General features: G+C 49.7%; 2 protein-coding genes across 2 annotated transcripts in view; both read right to left on the reverse strand.

The window, feature by feature from the left end:
• Positions 1-3478, reverse strand: part of LOC135811699 (TNF receptor-associated factor 4-like) — a 14316-nt gene extending 10838 nt beyond the window's left edge. Inside the window, exons 1-2 of the mRNA XM_065324936.1 lie at positions 3387-3478; positions 1437-3289 (exon numbers count right to left, since the gene is read on the reverse strand). Coding sequence (XP_065181008.1) covers positions 1437-1804 — 368 coding nt within the window. The 5' untranslated portion in view covers positions 1805-3289; positions 3387-3478. The remainder of the gene's footprint in view (positions 1-1436; positions 3290-3386) is intronic.
• Positions 3479-6338: 2860 nt separating this feature from the next.
• Positions 6339-15000, reverse strand: part of LOC135811700 (SH3KBP1-binding protein 1-like) — an 18100-nt gene continuing 9438 nt past the window's right edge. Inside the window, exons 10-18 of the mRNA XM_065324937.1 lie at positions 14736-14851; positions 14038-14125; positions 13623-13736; positions 12372-12551; positions 11748-11900; positions 11260-11365; positions 10720-10852; positions 9849-9894; positions 6339-9185 (exon numbers count right to left, since the gene is read on the reverse strand). Coding sequence (XP_065181009.1) covers positions 8107-9185; positions 9849-9894; positions 10720-10852; positions 11260-11365; positions 11748-11900; positions 12372-12551; positions 13623-13736; positions 14038-14125; positions 14736-14851 — 2015 coding nt within the window. The 3' untranslated portion in view covers positions 6339-8106. The remainder of the gene's footprint in view (positions 9186-9848; positions 9895-10719; positions 10853-11259; positions 11366-11747; positions 11901-12371; positions 12552-13622; positions 13737-14037; positions 14126-14735; positions 14852-15000) is intronic.

Below are 15000 nucleotides of genomic sequence, written 5' to 3' on the forward strand. Positions count from 1 at the left end.
TACCGTCACCAGGCTGCAATGCACACTCCGTGGTGCCCCCATCACAGAGTTGCCACTCTTTCATCACGATAATTGCCGTCCCCCGCAGTATTCATGCTTCCCACTTGGCGGCGGCAGCATTGCAAGTCACCTTATTCCAGCCATAGTCTAGCTGTCGATTTGGCTGCATGTAGTCCATACTGCAGCCACTTGTAGGGAAAGAGTTCCGAAAGCAAAAATTAATAATTATTAAATACTTCGTATAGCGCTTTTGCTAGCATCCCAGAACAGTTTTCTCTGAATGGTGTCCAGGTCGAATACCAGTGCTGCAGTGTAGGACCACAAGGACCACAGAAAACCTATAATGTCCATGAGCGCTCGCAACATGATGCTGAGTACAGTAGCAACGCGTCTGACCCATGAGGCATCATCGCAGGTAGGCGTTGCTGCCCTTTTCCACGTGGACAGTTCAATCCACCCTAATGGCAGCACTCATCCCAAGCAGAACACTAAGAAACATGCGCCCCGAGAAAGATCACACTCCAGATTGAAACAAAGCACCGTGCTAAGTAACAACGCTATGCTTCCTGGGCATTCTCGCAAAGTAACCGAATTGCTATGCATTCTGGGCATTCCGATGCTGCTGGATACACGATCTTTTACAAACCGCTTTACTGCACATAATGCACTGCTGGAACTGTTCTGGTGAACCACTGGAACTGTGATTATTATGCCAGTGTTTATCTACATGTGCAGGTGTGACCAGGGCACTCTAAACTATCTTCTCCACTCCAGTTATCAGTCAATCAGTCAGTCAAGACTTGGTTTGCTCAGGTACTTGTGCCATTGACAGGATCTTATCACAAGAACCATGCGATTGAGAACACAGTGCACTTGTGAGCGAAGTCAGCCGGTGCAAGTTTTTTTCTCTCCTTGCTCTGGAATGTCTTCTACCCGGTGCATGAAGACTATAATAACGTCAGAACTACATGTATGTGCGTGTTTATCTTCTGCTAGACATTACGTGGACGGCCTATTGGCGATTTAGCGCTAGCAGCATTGAAGTGAGTAATTAGTTACTCCCGCACATAACGTGCAGACGGGGACAGGATGGAACAGTTAGATGGACTGCACGAAAGACCTGAAGTTTAAATGAGGTAAAGACTGCCATTACTACTCTATTCTTGCCTACACTCCTCTCCTTCCCACCTACGGCATTCCCTGTCAATGTTTTTGGTAGCTAGCTACCTCTCTCGAATGAGCGCACCACCACAAACCCCTAGTGACCAACTATTACTTACAATAATAGTTACGTAACTAAACAACAACAACGACTGAGCGAAACGACCTTTATACATAGCGATCAGCTAAAATATTTTTACTTTCAGAATAACAGCAGCCAATCATGCATGATCACATCATCATGCAGACTGTTTTAGTTCAGACGCGTGACTTACTTTAGTGCCAACGTGATGCAGGGGTGGCAGAAGTGGTGTCCGCACGACACCACTAACATGGGGTTGCGAACGACCATCCTACACACAGGGCAAATAAACTGCTCGTCCACTGGCGTTTGAACGAACGCATCGGGATCGAAGCCGCCCATCTCCTGCGCAGGCCAAGGCAACGTGCTCGTGTAGTCGGACGTAGACGTTACTTGTCCGCTACTCTGTTCAGCTCCGCCATACACCGGGGCTGCTGCTGCTGGTGCTGCTGGTGCTGCTGCTGGCATTGCTGCTGCCGCGAGTGCCGCGAGTGCTGCTGGTGCTGCAGCCTCTTCATCTCCTTCAACGACAGCGGGTTCTGCTGGTGCTGCCTCATCCATTGTGTAAGTCAAAGTATTAGTTGGAAACTAAAGGAAATTTCACTTCGCGTCACGTATCGATCACAGGCCCGGGGGTAGAGTATTCAATCCAGGCGCGATTCGGTCAGCGACAGACACAAATCCAAGCACCAGACTGCCTCCAAACTTCTCGAAATCGACACGCAAGGAATCAAAAGCAGAGGTGGTTGCCGTCGATTTGGGATCGACTGCGCTAGTATCGTTCTCCTGCGGGCTAGCTACTTGGATAAATCGCCGCCAAGTGCTTTCCTGCTCCTAGTCCGCTGTATCTGTGGAAGCGCCGTCAATTGCCGATCACGAGGTCTTGCGCAGACAGACTCAGCTCAGAACTACAGAAGGTAAAATAATTGCCGATGGAGGAGCGGGACGTTTTCAATCCACAGCACGAGCTCGCTACTGGCGTGCTGCGCAGATGTTTGCTTGAGCTATCGAACACGCTGTCGCTTTCCAGTCGGGCTGGTACGAGGACCTGTCCAATGTTTGCCGAACACGACTGCCGAGGCTCTGGTAGTAGTGCGTGTACACGGCGGCCGGTTGATCGAATGCACTGGCTACGACGGGGACGCACCAACAACAGTCGACTTTGAGTTTGACTAACAACAAGCTTGTGCAAGTAACGACGTTACGTTGTGGTAGACGTATTCTAGGTTGAAGAGTGGCCGCTGAAATCGGTGCGGTGAATTTTTCCTGGCATTGCACTGGATGTAGATCTACTGGGTACTTCGTTGCATCCTCGAGCTGCGCTAGGCCTAGGCGAAGAATGTGTCACGTGCACGGGTCTCGCGGACTAGGATCAATAGCGTTCCTGTGGTTGAAATACTTAGTACTTAGTAATGGTATACCGTGACAGCGGGATCCCGGGACGATACCGAAGTGACAGGGGAAAAGGGAACTGGATCCAGGTCAGGAGTTGGTCGTATGTCTGGTAGATGTCTGTAGTTCTGCTGGTACTAGCAGCGGTAGTAGTAGTAGAGTATTGAAACACAGCTGGAACTCACGCACAATGACAATGTGTGTGCAGCACTGCGTTGCTCTGTCAAAGAACGGCGTTACGTTGCTGTGTTGCTGATTCTACAACGGCGGCTCACCAAAGTACTTGTAGGACTAGAAGTAGTACACAAAAGTCGTGGACTCTCTGCGAAGTATTACTATTAGTTTGACGGGACGTCATTATTATTGCTATCTGTGGACCTCATAACATCACATACTGGCGTTAACCTATGTACGTCACGCGGCTGACATGGTTGTTGGAAGAAGGCTGTCAGCGCGGATTCATTCAGTCGTCTGTATTCTCTCACACAAGAAATGAATGGGACCAACACTGCCGTGTGCGGTAGCGAATTTCTGCCGGCACTCGTCGCCACTAGCTCAGCTGTCTGCAGGTACTAGGTACGGTAAGAGAAACTTATTCCTGGCTTCTCGCTTTCAAACTTCTCCGCACCTTGAATTACGCTGTCAAAGACGTACCTGTACGTATATCGGTAACAGCAAACACAATAACACGTCTCCAATGGAATGGTATCACAACTAAATAAAGTATACAACGACAACAACAACTACTTACGTCGTTTCAGACTTCTGCCGCTACGTTCCTCCTCTTTTTGCTGCTCACTCCGCCGCGTGGCAAAGAGCAAATTTTCTAGATGTGACTCGCCTCCAGTCGATGTAAAATAAATAATGCCGTTCCTCTGTCTGTTGGCCTCTTGTTGCTCGATCTACTCCAGCTCGGTCCTCGGATCGGCGCCCCGGTCCGGGCCCGGCCCCCATGCATGCTCAGCATGCACGCTAGCGCGTGCGTGAAAAATCAAGTCAGGGCGCGTGCTCGCGTGATCATGGTGATCGTACCATCACTGCAGCTGTGCTCGACATGGTATGGTACTGGTGTGGCACTATAAGTGGGGGTCCGAAGCCCCCCCCCCCCCCCCCCCCGGTTACTTTAGCCTGGGAAATTGGGCCCAAATACTGAAATACAACTACCGTAAAATCCGGCATCCTCGTATGACTCTGTCGCAGTCTGTGATGTGTCTGTTCGACCCCTGGCTCTTGGCCTTTGGTCGGTGTACGAGATGCACGTACATGTACATGTACATGTACAGTTTTCGTAGGGTGAGTACTTTTTCATGTAGCACTGAATGCGGCAAGTAGGACGCGCTCATCCGCCCCTCCCCACCTGAAGCGTCGAGGAGGTAGGGGCGCTCTGGCGGGATTTTACGGTACTAGGACAGTACTTGAAGTAGTGAGAAATGAAAAAAATTCACCAGTTTTAGTCTTCGGGATGCTGAGTCGAATGGTCTTGGTGCCAGGAAGCTGAGACGCTCCCTTCCTCTTTTATTCCGTGATTGGTCCACATGTTATAGTCTGTTGGACGCTGAGTCAACTGGTTTTGGTCCGAAAAGGCTGCGATGCAGCGTTCGGCCCTTATTCCCAATTCCCAATCGAACACGAGTGAGTAAGCGGTCACGTGCTCATGCGTACACCAGTCACCTGGTCACCGTGCCTGCAGGCAACAACTTTTTACAGCGTTCCTGTCACTCAAGGTTGAACCTTGGCTTTTAGTGGCATTTTGCATACAAATCTCCATCTAGTAGGGTGCAGTCACCCAGTTTCGGTGGAAGTGCATGGGTTCGATTGGGAATAAAGGAGGAAAGGAGCGTCTCAGCTTCCTCGGACCAAGACCATTCGACTCGGCACCCCGGAGACTAATAATAATGATATGAACAGGTCGCATATTGCCCGCATAGACAAATCATACGGGGGGCATGCATCTGTCAATGATCGCTAACCAGAGTTGCTTGTTGGTGGCAAGGTTGAGTCATTCCTAACCCGGAGACTACAACTGGTGAAAATTTGATTTTAGGGTATCTAAGCGCATCTTCCCCTTTAAAATTCACAAGATGAAACTATTGGTGCAGCTTTGGCCGGACCTGCCGCACCGGTGCCGACACCCTTCTGTAAATAAAAATTTAAAAAAATAAAAAATGATCGTGTCCGTTCCCGAAGGGAACTCACGACGGCCGCTAACACCCGCTAACACCCTTCTGTCCCCGGGGAAAATCGCGATTCCGCGGCCACGTTTTTTGCGATTTTTTAAGGGGAAGTTAAGGCAAAAATCAAAATTTCACCAGTTGTAGTCTTCGGGGTGCTGAGTCGAATGGTCTTGGTCCGAGAAAGCTGAGACCCTCCCTTCCTACTTGAATCCCAATCGAACTCGCGCCCTTCCACCGAAACTGGGTGACTGCGCCCTACTAGATGGGGATTTGTATGCAAAATGTCACTAAAAGCGCCATTTCGTTCTTATAAAAGCACGGAGGACCGCGATTGACCCATATGTTGTACTCTTTTGAACGCTGAGTCAACTGGTTTTGGTCCGAAAAGGCTGTGATGCAGCGTTCCTCCTATACACTGTATTCCCAATCGAACATGGTTGAACAAGTGGTCACGTGCTTCTGGGTGCCCAAATCACCTGGTCACCACGCCAGCAGGCGACACCTTTCACACCAAGGTTCAACTCGAGTGACAAGACTGCACCCAAAAAAGGTCAAACAGGCTAGTAAGTTGTACCCTGCAGGCGCGGTGACCAGGTGACTGGTGTACGCAGGAGCACGTGAACGCTTGTTCAACCATGTTCGATTGGGAATAAAGGAGGAACGCTGCATCGCAGCCTTTTCGGACCAAAACCAGTCGACTCAGCGTCCAAAAGACTACAACATATGGGCCAATCGCGGTCATCCGTGCTTTTATAAGAACGAAATGGCGCTTTTAGTGACATTTTGCATACAAATCCCCATCTCGTAGGGCGCAGTCACCCAGTTTCGGTGGAAGTGCGCGAGTTCGATTGGGATTCAAGTAGGAAGGGAGGGTCTCAGTTTTCTCGGACCAAGACCATTCGACTCAGCACCCCGAAGACTACAACTGGTGAAATTTTGATTTTTGCCTTATCTTCCCCTTCAAAAGACCGCGTTTTCCCGTGTTTTTTGAACTTTTTTGTTGCACTACACGTACACACAGTGCAGTGCACTGTTCTGTCAGCAACGTCTCATCGTGGCGGCTTTTGTACTCAAATGTGACAAGTGCTTACACCAGAGACTAACTGATTGATTTCACTACGAGTCGTACATACTCACTGAAAATTGCCTCATATCAATAGTATTCACCGCATATTTACCGCAAATTATGCCATATTTACCCGCAAATTACACCGCAAATTCTGGGATTTTTTTCCGCGATTTTCCCTGGGGACAGACCCCTGCATATTACTATACTAGTAGTAAAGGGAGTGCCAGTGGAATCAAGGACTGTCTGCAGTGGACCGGCCGACCAGTTGTGGGTCGGTGAGAAGCAGGGAGTAGTACAATACAGTATTGTACTACTCCCTGCATGCTGCGCACCAGGGAGTCATGAAGGCTTTTTTAATTTTTTTTTACGACTCCCAGGTGCAAAGCAATGTAAAAAATATGACTGCTTGCACTGCAGGCAGGTGCGAACAACCTAGCCACAGTACTGGAACCTTCTGTCCTTCACCCCACAAGAGTCACAACATACCGTATCATAAAGCGCATCTCCGCCAAGACTGATTCATCCTGTCTCTGCATGATTCACCATTAGTATTTCAACTGTGACTGCTGCTGGGCCCTGCTATACGGACAGAACTGGGCAAGCAACAAGAATTAGTCCAGTGAGCTACGTCATTGAAAAATTAATATTACTACTTCTAATTTGAGGCGGTTGCTTGCAGACACTAGCAATTAGCAAGAATTGAGAGAGAGAGCTGAAGAATAAAATGCTGACGGGCTCAAAAATAAATTAGAATGAAAAGTGATGAATAAAGGCAGAGTGGACCAGCCACGGAGTAGGGAAGGAAGTAACTAAGTCCGGAGCACTCTAGCCCCAAGCCGCAGAGTGGATAGGGAGGGCGGGGAGAGCCCAACGGACAGTTGAAGAATAACACACGTGTAAACGTGCTGAATAACCAGCTGCAGCCAGAGGCTCACCCGACTGCAACCGACTACGCTAATAGCCATACAGAGCACTGCACATCAATAAAATGGTGAAATAAATTAAATAGCCAGTAAAATAAAATAAAAGTGAACAAGAGATTGTCAGGTTTCAATGAAACAAGTCACGTGACCAGACAGGTTAGCACGGATAGATCTGACGAATAAATAGTAGAAAAGTGGTCGGCTTCAAAAACATGACACAAAAACTGATGGTACCGAGCCAGGATACAGCAGTCGTAGGATATATGGATGGGTTCCGAAATAAAACTGAAGCGGTGAAAAGCAGAGACTGCCTGTTCTAGAATCAAGCCTGTCTAGTCCTGGCCAGCATGGGGTGCAATATGCTCATCCGGTAGTCATCACATTGATGTTGGATGAACATGTGGAGGGCATGCCCCCCCCCCCCCCCCACACACACGTGCATGCGCCGTGCGCTGTTATCTGGACAGCGATGCGAGCAGTAGCAGGATCACGCACAGGCAGCAGACCCGTCGTTGCGAAAGACGCGTGACGTCGCAGCGCCATGACGTGAAGCAGGCCAGCGCGGTGTGGCTTTGCGATGGGTCTAACTTGATGAAGGCGCTGTGCATGTGCAAGCAACGTGCACGCATAGTACTAGCTTGTACATACTGTACAGTGTTGCCACATCATTATAGCCAAATATCAGTAGGATGAAAAAAATAAAATGCATCATCCGCGGGCTTTGCCGCCGGACCCCCTCCTTCATAGTAACCCCAACACACACACACACACGCGCGCGCGCGCGGAACTGTTAAGAAAACCTTTCACGGCTTTGCATGAGACTCCGACTGAGTTTGCCAATTTTCCCCAGACAGCTGATGATTCGCCTCGCGCCTTAGGAGAGAGCTCTGGAAACACTCGTGATGAGCAGTAAAAGCCAAAAATCTGGACCAGGACTTCTAAACCAAGCACAAGGACAAACTTGGACACTTTCATGGCCGTTGTCGGCAGGAGAAGGTCAATTGTCGGCAGGTCATGACGGGCCTCAAAAATCGGCAGGCTACTGACATGTCGGCAGGTATGGCAACACAGTATCATACAACACTTGCGCAGCAGCGTGTAGGGCAAACAAGCCATTGCTGCAAGGTGGACCTATCAGGAGACAAGCAATCAACAGTTCACTGCTGTTGCTGAGACAACGACTTGGGCGAGGTCAGGCTACTTCCGTTGCTGGCGCTCAGGCTGACAGATAACTGCTGTTGCTGAGAAAGCGAATTGAGCGAGGTCAGGCTACTTCCGTTGCTGACACTCAAGCTGGTAGACAGTTCACTGCTGTTGCTGAGAGAGCGAATTGAGCGAGGTCAGGCTACTTCCGTTACTCGCGCTCAGGCTGATGACGTCCTCGAGGACGCGTGGCGTGTGCCGTTTCTCGGTGGAGAAGAACGAGTGGCGGACAATACTGGCAGACTTGCTGCGTCGATGACTGGGCTTCCAGAGCGACGAGGACGAGGCTGACTTGGTATCGCCGCCGGTGGTGGAGAGGGTGGCAACGCTGCTGGCGTGCGACTGCTGGCTTGGCACACTCTGATCGCTCTGCACGCGCGGAATGCTGCTGGAGACGGCGGAGGAGGAGGACGGCGCGCTGATCGACGCGTACGGATTGATGGACACGGACCGCGCGGCCGGCATCTTGGGCAGCACGGGCGGTTTCGACCTGGACAAGGCCGGCAGCCGCGATGCTGCTGCTGCAACGGCACTGTAACCGTTCGCTGTTGTCACCGCAGCAGCAGTAGCAGGACCAGTGCGCGCTGGGGCATCAACAGAGGCCGCACAGCTCGACGACGTTGGCGGAGATGGCATGCTGCCTGCAGTGGTGGCAGTGGCTCCGGTTGCCATGGTGCCGGGCTGGCACGAAGCATCGAAGCTGCACGACCGCACGGACATCGCTTCGGCAGTTGCAGTGCTGCTTGCCGTTGCCCCGACAGCGGACGATTGTACGCTCATGTGCGAATGGTCCAGCGATGCCTCTGAAAGCAACGGCGGCAGACTGTTCACACGACTGGCGCCACGCGGTGGCGATGACAGGCTTGAGAAGGCACGGGCAAGATCGCTGGACGGCAGTCCGCCCTGGAACGCCACCGACTGATCGGAGGCCATCGAGCGGATGGACGGATGCGGCGACGTCGCCGAAGTGACCCAGTTCGGCGACACGCGTGCACTCAGGTTGTCGCGCAGCTGCAGCTTCACCGAGCGGTACGAGCTCGCCGTGGAGAACTTGGAGGACATCTCGTCGTCGCCGGAGCGAAGGTCGAACTTCTCCAGCACCTGCAGCAGCTCGGCGCTGGATGGCCCGTCCGACTGCGCGCACGGCACGTGCCTGTTCGGCGCTCCTATTGCAATGGACGCTGTTGTGCACAGGACAACCACAAATACATACATGTACATGACAATAGTCAGCGAGGGGCGAAAAAGTATTGTGAAACTCTCCGTTGTACTTTCAAAAATTCTCCCCCCCCCCCCCCACCCAGCTTCCCTATCCAAAAATTGTCTGTGTAACATTACGGAGGATTAGCAAGACGAAATTCGCGTACGCGTTCCAAGGAAAGTCGAACTCAGTGACCGAATTCGCGTTATGAGAAGGATTAGCAAACAGCACATGCATCACATGACGTTGACACGACGTACATTGTGTACAGACAGTACAGCGTGGTAAATTATTTATGACTGCCCTGACACGAATCCGCGATTCGTGTTCCGACTACTTTTCCGAACGAAAAATGCGAAAGTTCGCAAACCAGTTCGCGAACTGAAAAGTGTTTGCGAACGCCAACACGAATTTCGTCTTGCTAATCCTCCGTATTATTTCCCAAACGGACTCATTTGGTACTTGAAGCAAACGGCGTCGGTTCAAGAAAGGAGCTTGGGCTTCGCACACAAACATCCACGCACTTTCACACTGGATAGGACCCCCCCCCCCCCCCCCCCCCCCCATACACACACACTGGCCGTGACGTAGCGAGGCCAAGCCCCATTTAAAATGTGCACAGAAGAGACAACGCTCTGCTCACCTCGCCCAGCTCGTGTTAGCTCATACGCTGTGGTCAAGTCCCACATCTGCACGGGTTGTTATACGGGATGACACATACATACACACGGAAAGAGAGAGAGAGAGAGAGAGAGAGAGAGAGAGAGAGAGAGAGAGAGAGAGAGAGAGAGAGAGAGAGAGAGAGAGAGAGAGAGAGAGAGAGAGAGAGAGAGAGAGAGAGACAGAGAGAGAGACAGAGAGAGAGAGAGAGAGAGAGAGAGAGAGAGAGAGAGAGAGAGACAGAGAGAGAGAGAGAGAGAGAGAGAGAGAGAGAGAGAGAGAGAGAGAGAGAGACACACACACACACACACACACACACACACACACACACACACAGAGAGAGAGAGAGAGAGAGAGAGAGAGAGAGAGAGAGAGAGAGCGAGAGAGAGAGAGAGAGAGAGAGAGAGAGAGAGAGAGCGAAAGAGAGAGAAAGAGAGAGAGAGAGAGACCACGGAAACACAACACCGGAACAAGGATGAGAACAGGAGCAAACGATTGCAAGAACTGAAAAGATAAATTATACACATCCACGTTTGACCAAAAGATCAATAGCTCTGCAAAGCTAGCCTACACAACTAGAAAATGCAATCGTATACACAGAGTCATGTTCCATCATTGCTCAGATTGGCTACAACATGTTGGCGATTGTACATGGAAAACAGTGCAGTCAAGCTTCACGTACAAAGAAAACGAAGAGAACTCAAGAGACAGATAAAATTCGCCCATCATGACACATTCTTATCCATACATTGACAGTCAATAACGAGACGATCGACAGTTCCTCTATGGCTATAGTTTGCTGTTACAATGCTCTATCTAGACAAACTCGACTGCAATTGGAAACAGAATCCTACCTGTACTGCACCATTCGCATGGCCGGTGAAGATGTACGAACGTTCGCAGGAGGCGCTTCGGTTGCTGGCGTCAAAATCCACCACACAGTGTGCGGAGATGTAAGAGTCATCTACTGAGCGCAAGACACACACTCTGCACGGGTGCACACCAATAACGGATACAAGGCAATGAGATGAGGTGGTGGTGGTGTGTGTGTGTGTGTGTGTGTGTGTGTGTGTGTGTGTGTGTGTGTGTGTGTGTATGTGCATGCTGTCTGTGTGTCTGGGGGGGGGGGCAGCTTCTTGTTCAGCTCCCCGGTACCACATTTACGGATGTCGCATTAGAAAGAAGAGAGAGAGGGAGAGACAGAGAGATTCCTGATTCCTGGCAAAATTGAAAAAAAGCATTTTCTCGCACATAAGGATGTGCACTTGTATGTGGGTGAATACGCTACTAAAAAGTGCTGAATTTCAGATATGTACGTGCGAAGTACACTCCGACTAGCAGAGCAGGTACACGCACTCATACCCAGTTGCTTGTCACGCACAACATGGTCTTACCGTTGTCCGGTTGCTGCCAGTCGACAGTAGAGCTCCGAAGTGATGGGTGCCACGCGCTGTATAAACACCTGGTCCTCCTGCTCCTTGTGGTGGTAGCCAAACGGTCCTGCCGCAGGACAAGAAACAAAGAAAAACTTGTTTTGAACATGGGTAGTTTACCTGAGTAGGAAACAAGTAATGGATGAAAACAACCAACATTGTGCTGCACAGGGCAGAGAGAGAGAGAGAGAGAGAGAGAGAAGAGAGAGAGAGAGAGAGAGAGAGAGAGAGGAGAGAGAGGGAGAGAGAGAGAGAGAGAGAGAGAGAGAGAGAGAGAGAGAGAGAGAGAGAGAGAGAGACAGATAGAGAGATAGTGAAGGAAAGAGATGGATGGAGAGAGAGAGACACCGACAGGGCAGACCGAGAAAGTTTCAACTAGCATTCCAAGGAAGGGCCAGCACACACTGCCTGGTATACATGAGGCTTTCCACACGGACCCGAGTTCTTACCGATCTCATTAGAGCTAGGTGTTAGACTGTCCATACCCATCTCCAAAGAGAGAACATGAAACGATGCCAGCGGCGCAGGAAACGTTTGCGTGCTCAAGTTGCCACGGAAACGGGTCACCGTCCAAGTGCGTACATGATTGTACTCGGAGCACACTGTGAGAAGAACGACGAGACAAGCAGTAATAAGCAAATACAACGAAATATGAACGAAAAGGAGCATAAGGATGATATGCATAGGGAGTGCCAGTGGAAACCGACAGACAGTCACTGACATGGTCATGGCTGATGTAGCCAGACTCGTGCATAGTTTCCACGAGCCTTTCCGCTCATGACACACACACACACACACAGAAGACACACACACATAGGCTTGGCTACCCACTCAAAAGTCTCCAATCTTCTGGCAAAAATGTCTTCGTACAAAGTAGCCAGTCAGTAACCATAGCAACGACAGGCAGCTCGATCATTTCAATCTATTTCTAGCAAGAAGGAGCCACGGGTGTGTGATCCCCAGTAGCCTAATCCGCAGAGCACTGTCCCGGAAAGACAGGCGTGCTGGGTTCGAATCCTGCTCGTGGATCCTTCTTGTGCAACATATTAAAAATCATGCCGTCATTGTCTCACCTGATGCAAGATACCTCTCGGTCAGGCACACGCGCGTGATCGGACTGCGGTGCACGGTGAAGGTCTGCAGTAGTTGAAAGCCGCGCCCCAGCGTCTCGGGATGATCGGCGATCACACGCACATTTCCGTTATTCGTCCCGTACGCAATCTCCAGGGAGTTAGCGGTGCAGTTGCGGATTTCTGAGAAGAAGAAAAACACACACACACAGCGAGTGCCATGGACAAGCTGGGAATAGGAAGCAAGCTATGTATCGTCATAACCACAAGCATATTTTAATATTATCTCTCCCGACTGGTGACAAGCTCAAACATCATTCTTTTCAGCATGGAGCAAAGCGAACAGCTATTGTGGGTGCTTCTTGCAGTTTTAATGCTGATAAAAGTGATAATCGATCGTATAATCTAAACTAAAAAAATTCAATAAGAGTATGAGGAGCAGTCAAAGCACTTTGGATGCCGACTGCAAGGTTCTACAAGCAGCATGTCATCCAGCTGGAGAAGTATTGAAAGAAAAAAAGAAGAAAAAAAAGAAAATTGTGCCAAGTCTACTATCAAACTCTGTTCAACAAGGCCACGAATGACCTCTCACAGTGTTAGCGACAACTCAGCGACTTTAATGTTGCGCCCATTGAAACTGACCATTTCGGCATGGACAATAGCCAAACAGCCGTGAGAAGATAGACGCATTCAAAGAAATTTCTGAAAGGAAAATTTCCAACTTCAGGTGAGATTCGTACCCGCAACCTCTCGTCTCCCAAGCACAATCCCTACCCAACACACCAACAGTGAATCTTGAGAGTTCTCCCCAGTGTTCTCCATATATGAGTGTTCTGAACAGTATCAGGATTGAAAATTGGGCACTACCACCTCCACCAGACTCGGGTGTGTGTGGTTTTGTGTGAGCGACAGCCAAATACTGCAATTCAGGTACTAACAGACAGTCCAACAACCAGGGAGTCGTCAAATACCTGGTATTTGACGACTCCCTGCCAACAACTAACAACTGACTTGCTACCAGCACCACAATCATGTACATACATGAGTGTAAAATCACAAACATTTTTTTTGTTGAAAAACGTAAAATGTTTGGCACCTATGAAATCACAAACATGGTTCCTTTTACCCCATCCATCCTTCCAGGAAACTGCCCTGATAGAGTATCTGTTTACATGTGGAGAATCCTTGAAATAAAAATATGAGTGAATGAACGAATGAATGGTCTGAGAATATTGAATGTGTCCGCTGACTCACGTGCTTTGGTGAAGTAGACACTGAGTGCTGTGACAGCCTCTTTGGCCGGGTCTTCATACACCTGGGTGACAAGAAGGTCGTTGTCCTTCATGCGCAACGGAAACTTCTCCATATCTGCAGGAGAAGACGCAAGCCAAGCAGCGAAAAGGTCGGCCAGTGAACTGGACAGAGTACTAACTAGCCTGCTGAGCAGTTCATATGCAATCCCAGAAGATTGGAGCACGGACGGCAGGAAGAGAAGAAGAAAAAGAGGCTTTCGAAACCCCAGCACTAGAACAATGGTTTAATGAACTGTGAACTGTGAATGGAGTCGGTGCCTTCGCGCGCGCGCGCACGCGCGCGCACACATACACATGTGCACGCACGCACGCACACACACACACACACACACACAGAGATGACAGCACAAACTTACCTATGTAGTAGATTGAGCCGTTAGCACATCCCAGTAACATGGTGGAGTTGACGGTGGCGTGGCTGGCAATGGGGGCCATCATCTGGACCTAAACAAGCGAGTACACAAGAAAATAAATTTTAAAAGCTTTATAGAGAGTCATGAAGTGAGTGCATTTTTGAACATGTACGATTCAGGAGATGTACGTTTTAAAAATCATACACAGCAACACAATTTCTGAATTAATTTCCTGTTTACTGTGTGTATACCACAAGTACAAGTGTCACTGGGGATGAACAAGTCAGGAGCTCTGGAATCTGCATGTATGTAGATATGAGGGGGGGGGGGGGGGGGGGGCAGATGGCTTGTGAGTACAGTCGACTCCTGATATGACGAACACCATTGTGCAGGAGAATTAGTTCTTTATAGCCGAAGTCCTTATAACCGACACGCACTTACACATTGCAAGCAGCAAGTAAGGACTGACATGTGGTCCATGACTGTATACGTGCACTTGGTTTACATGCGGCCCTTCAAGATATGGTTCGTTATAAACGAAAACGGATCGATATAAAGGCTCAATTTTTTTTATGTGTTCAAACAGGGACGTGGACAAGGGTTCGCTATATCACGAAACTCGCTACACGCGAGTTTGGAATAAGTGGAGTCGATGGTATACAGCAGACATGACTGCAAAGAAAGACAATAATAGTTTGTACCTTCCACTGCTGTGTGACGGCGTTCCACACGGATACTTCACCAAGGTAGCTCATCACAACTAGCTGAGTGCCGATGAAGAACAGCACGTCCACGGGCGCGTTGAACGTATGCGAGGCTGTGGGGCAAGCATGCACACGTGTGCGCGCGCACACACACACACACACACATGCACACACATGTACACACACCCACACATGCACACACACACACACACATACACACACACACACATACACACACACACACGCACACAGAAATAAATGA

The sequence above is a fragment of the Sycon ciliatum genome, chromosome 3 (assembly GCF_964019385.1).
Source record: "Sycon ciliatum chromosome 3, ocSycCili1.1, whole genome shotgun sequence".
Taxonomy (NCBI): domain Eukaryota; kingdom Metazoa; phylum Porifera; class Calcarea; order Leucosolenida; family Sycettidae; genus Sycon; species Sycon ciliatum.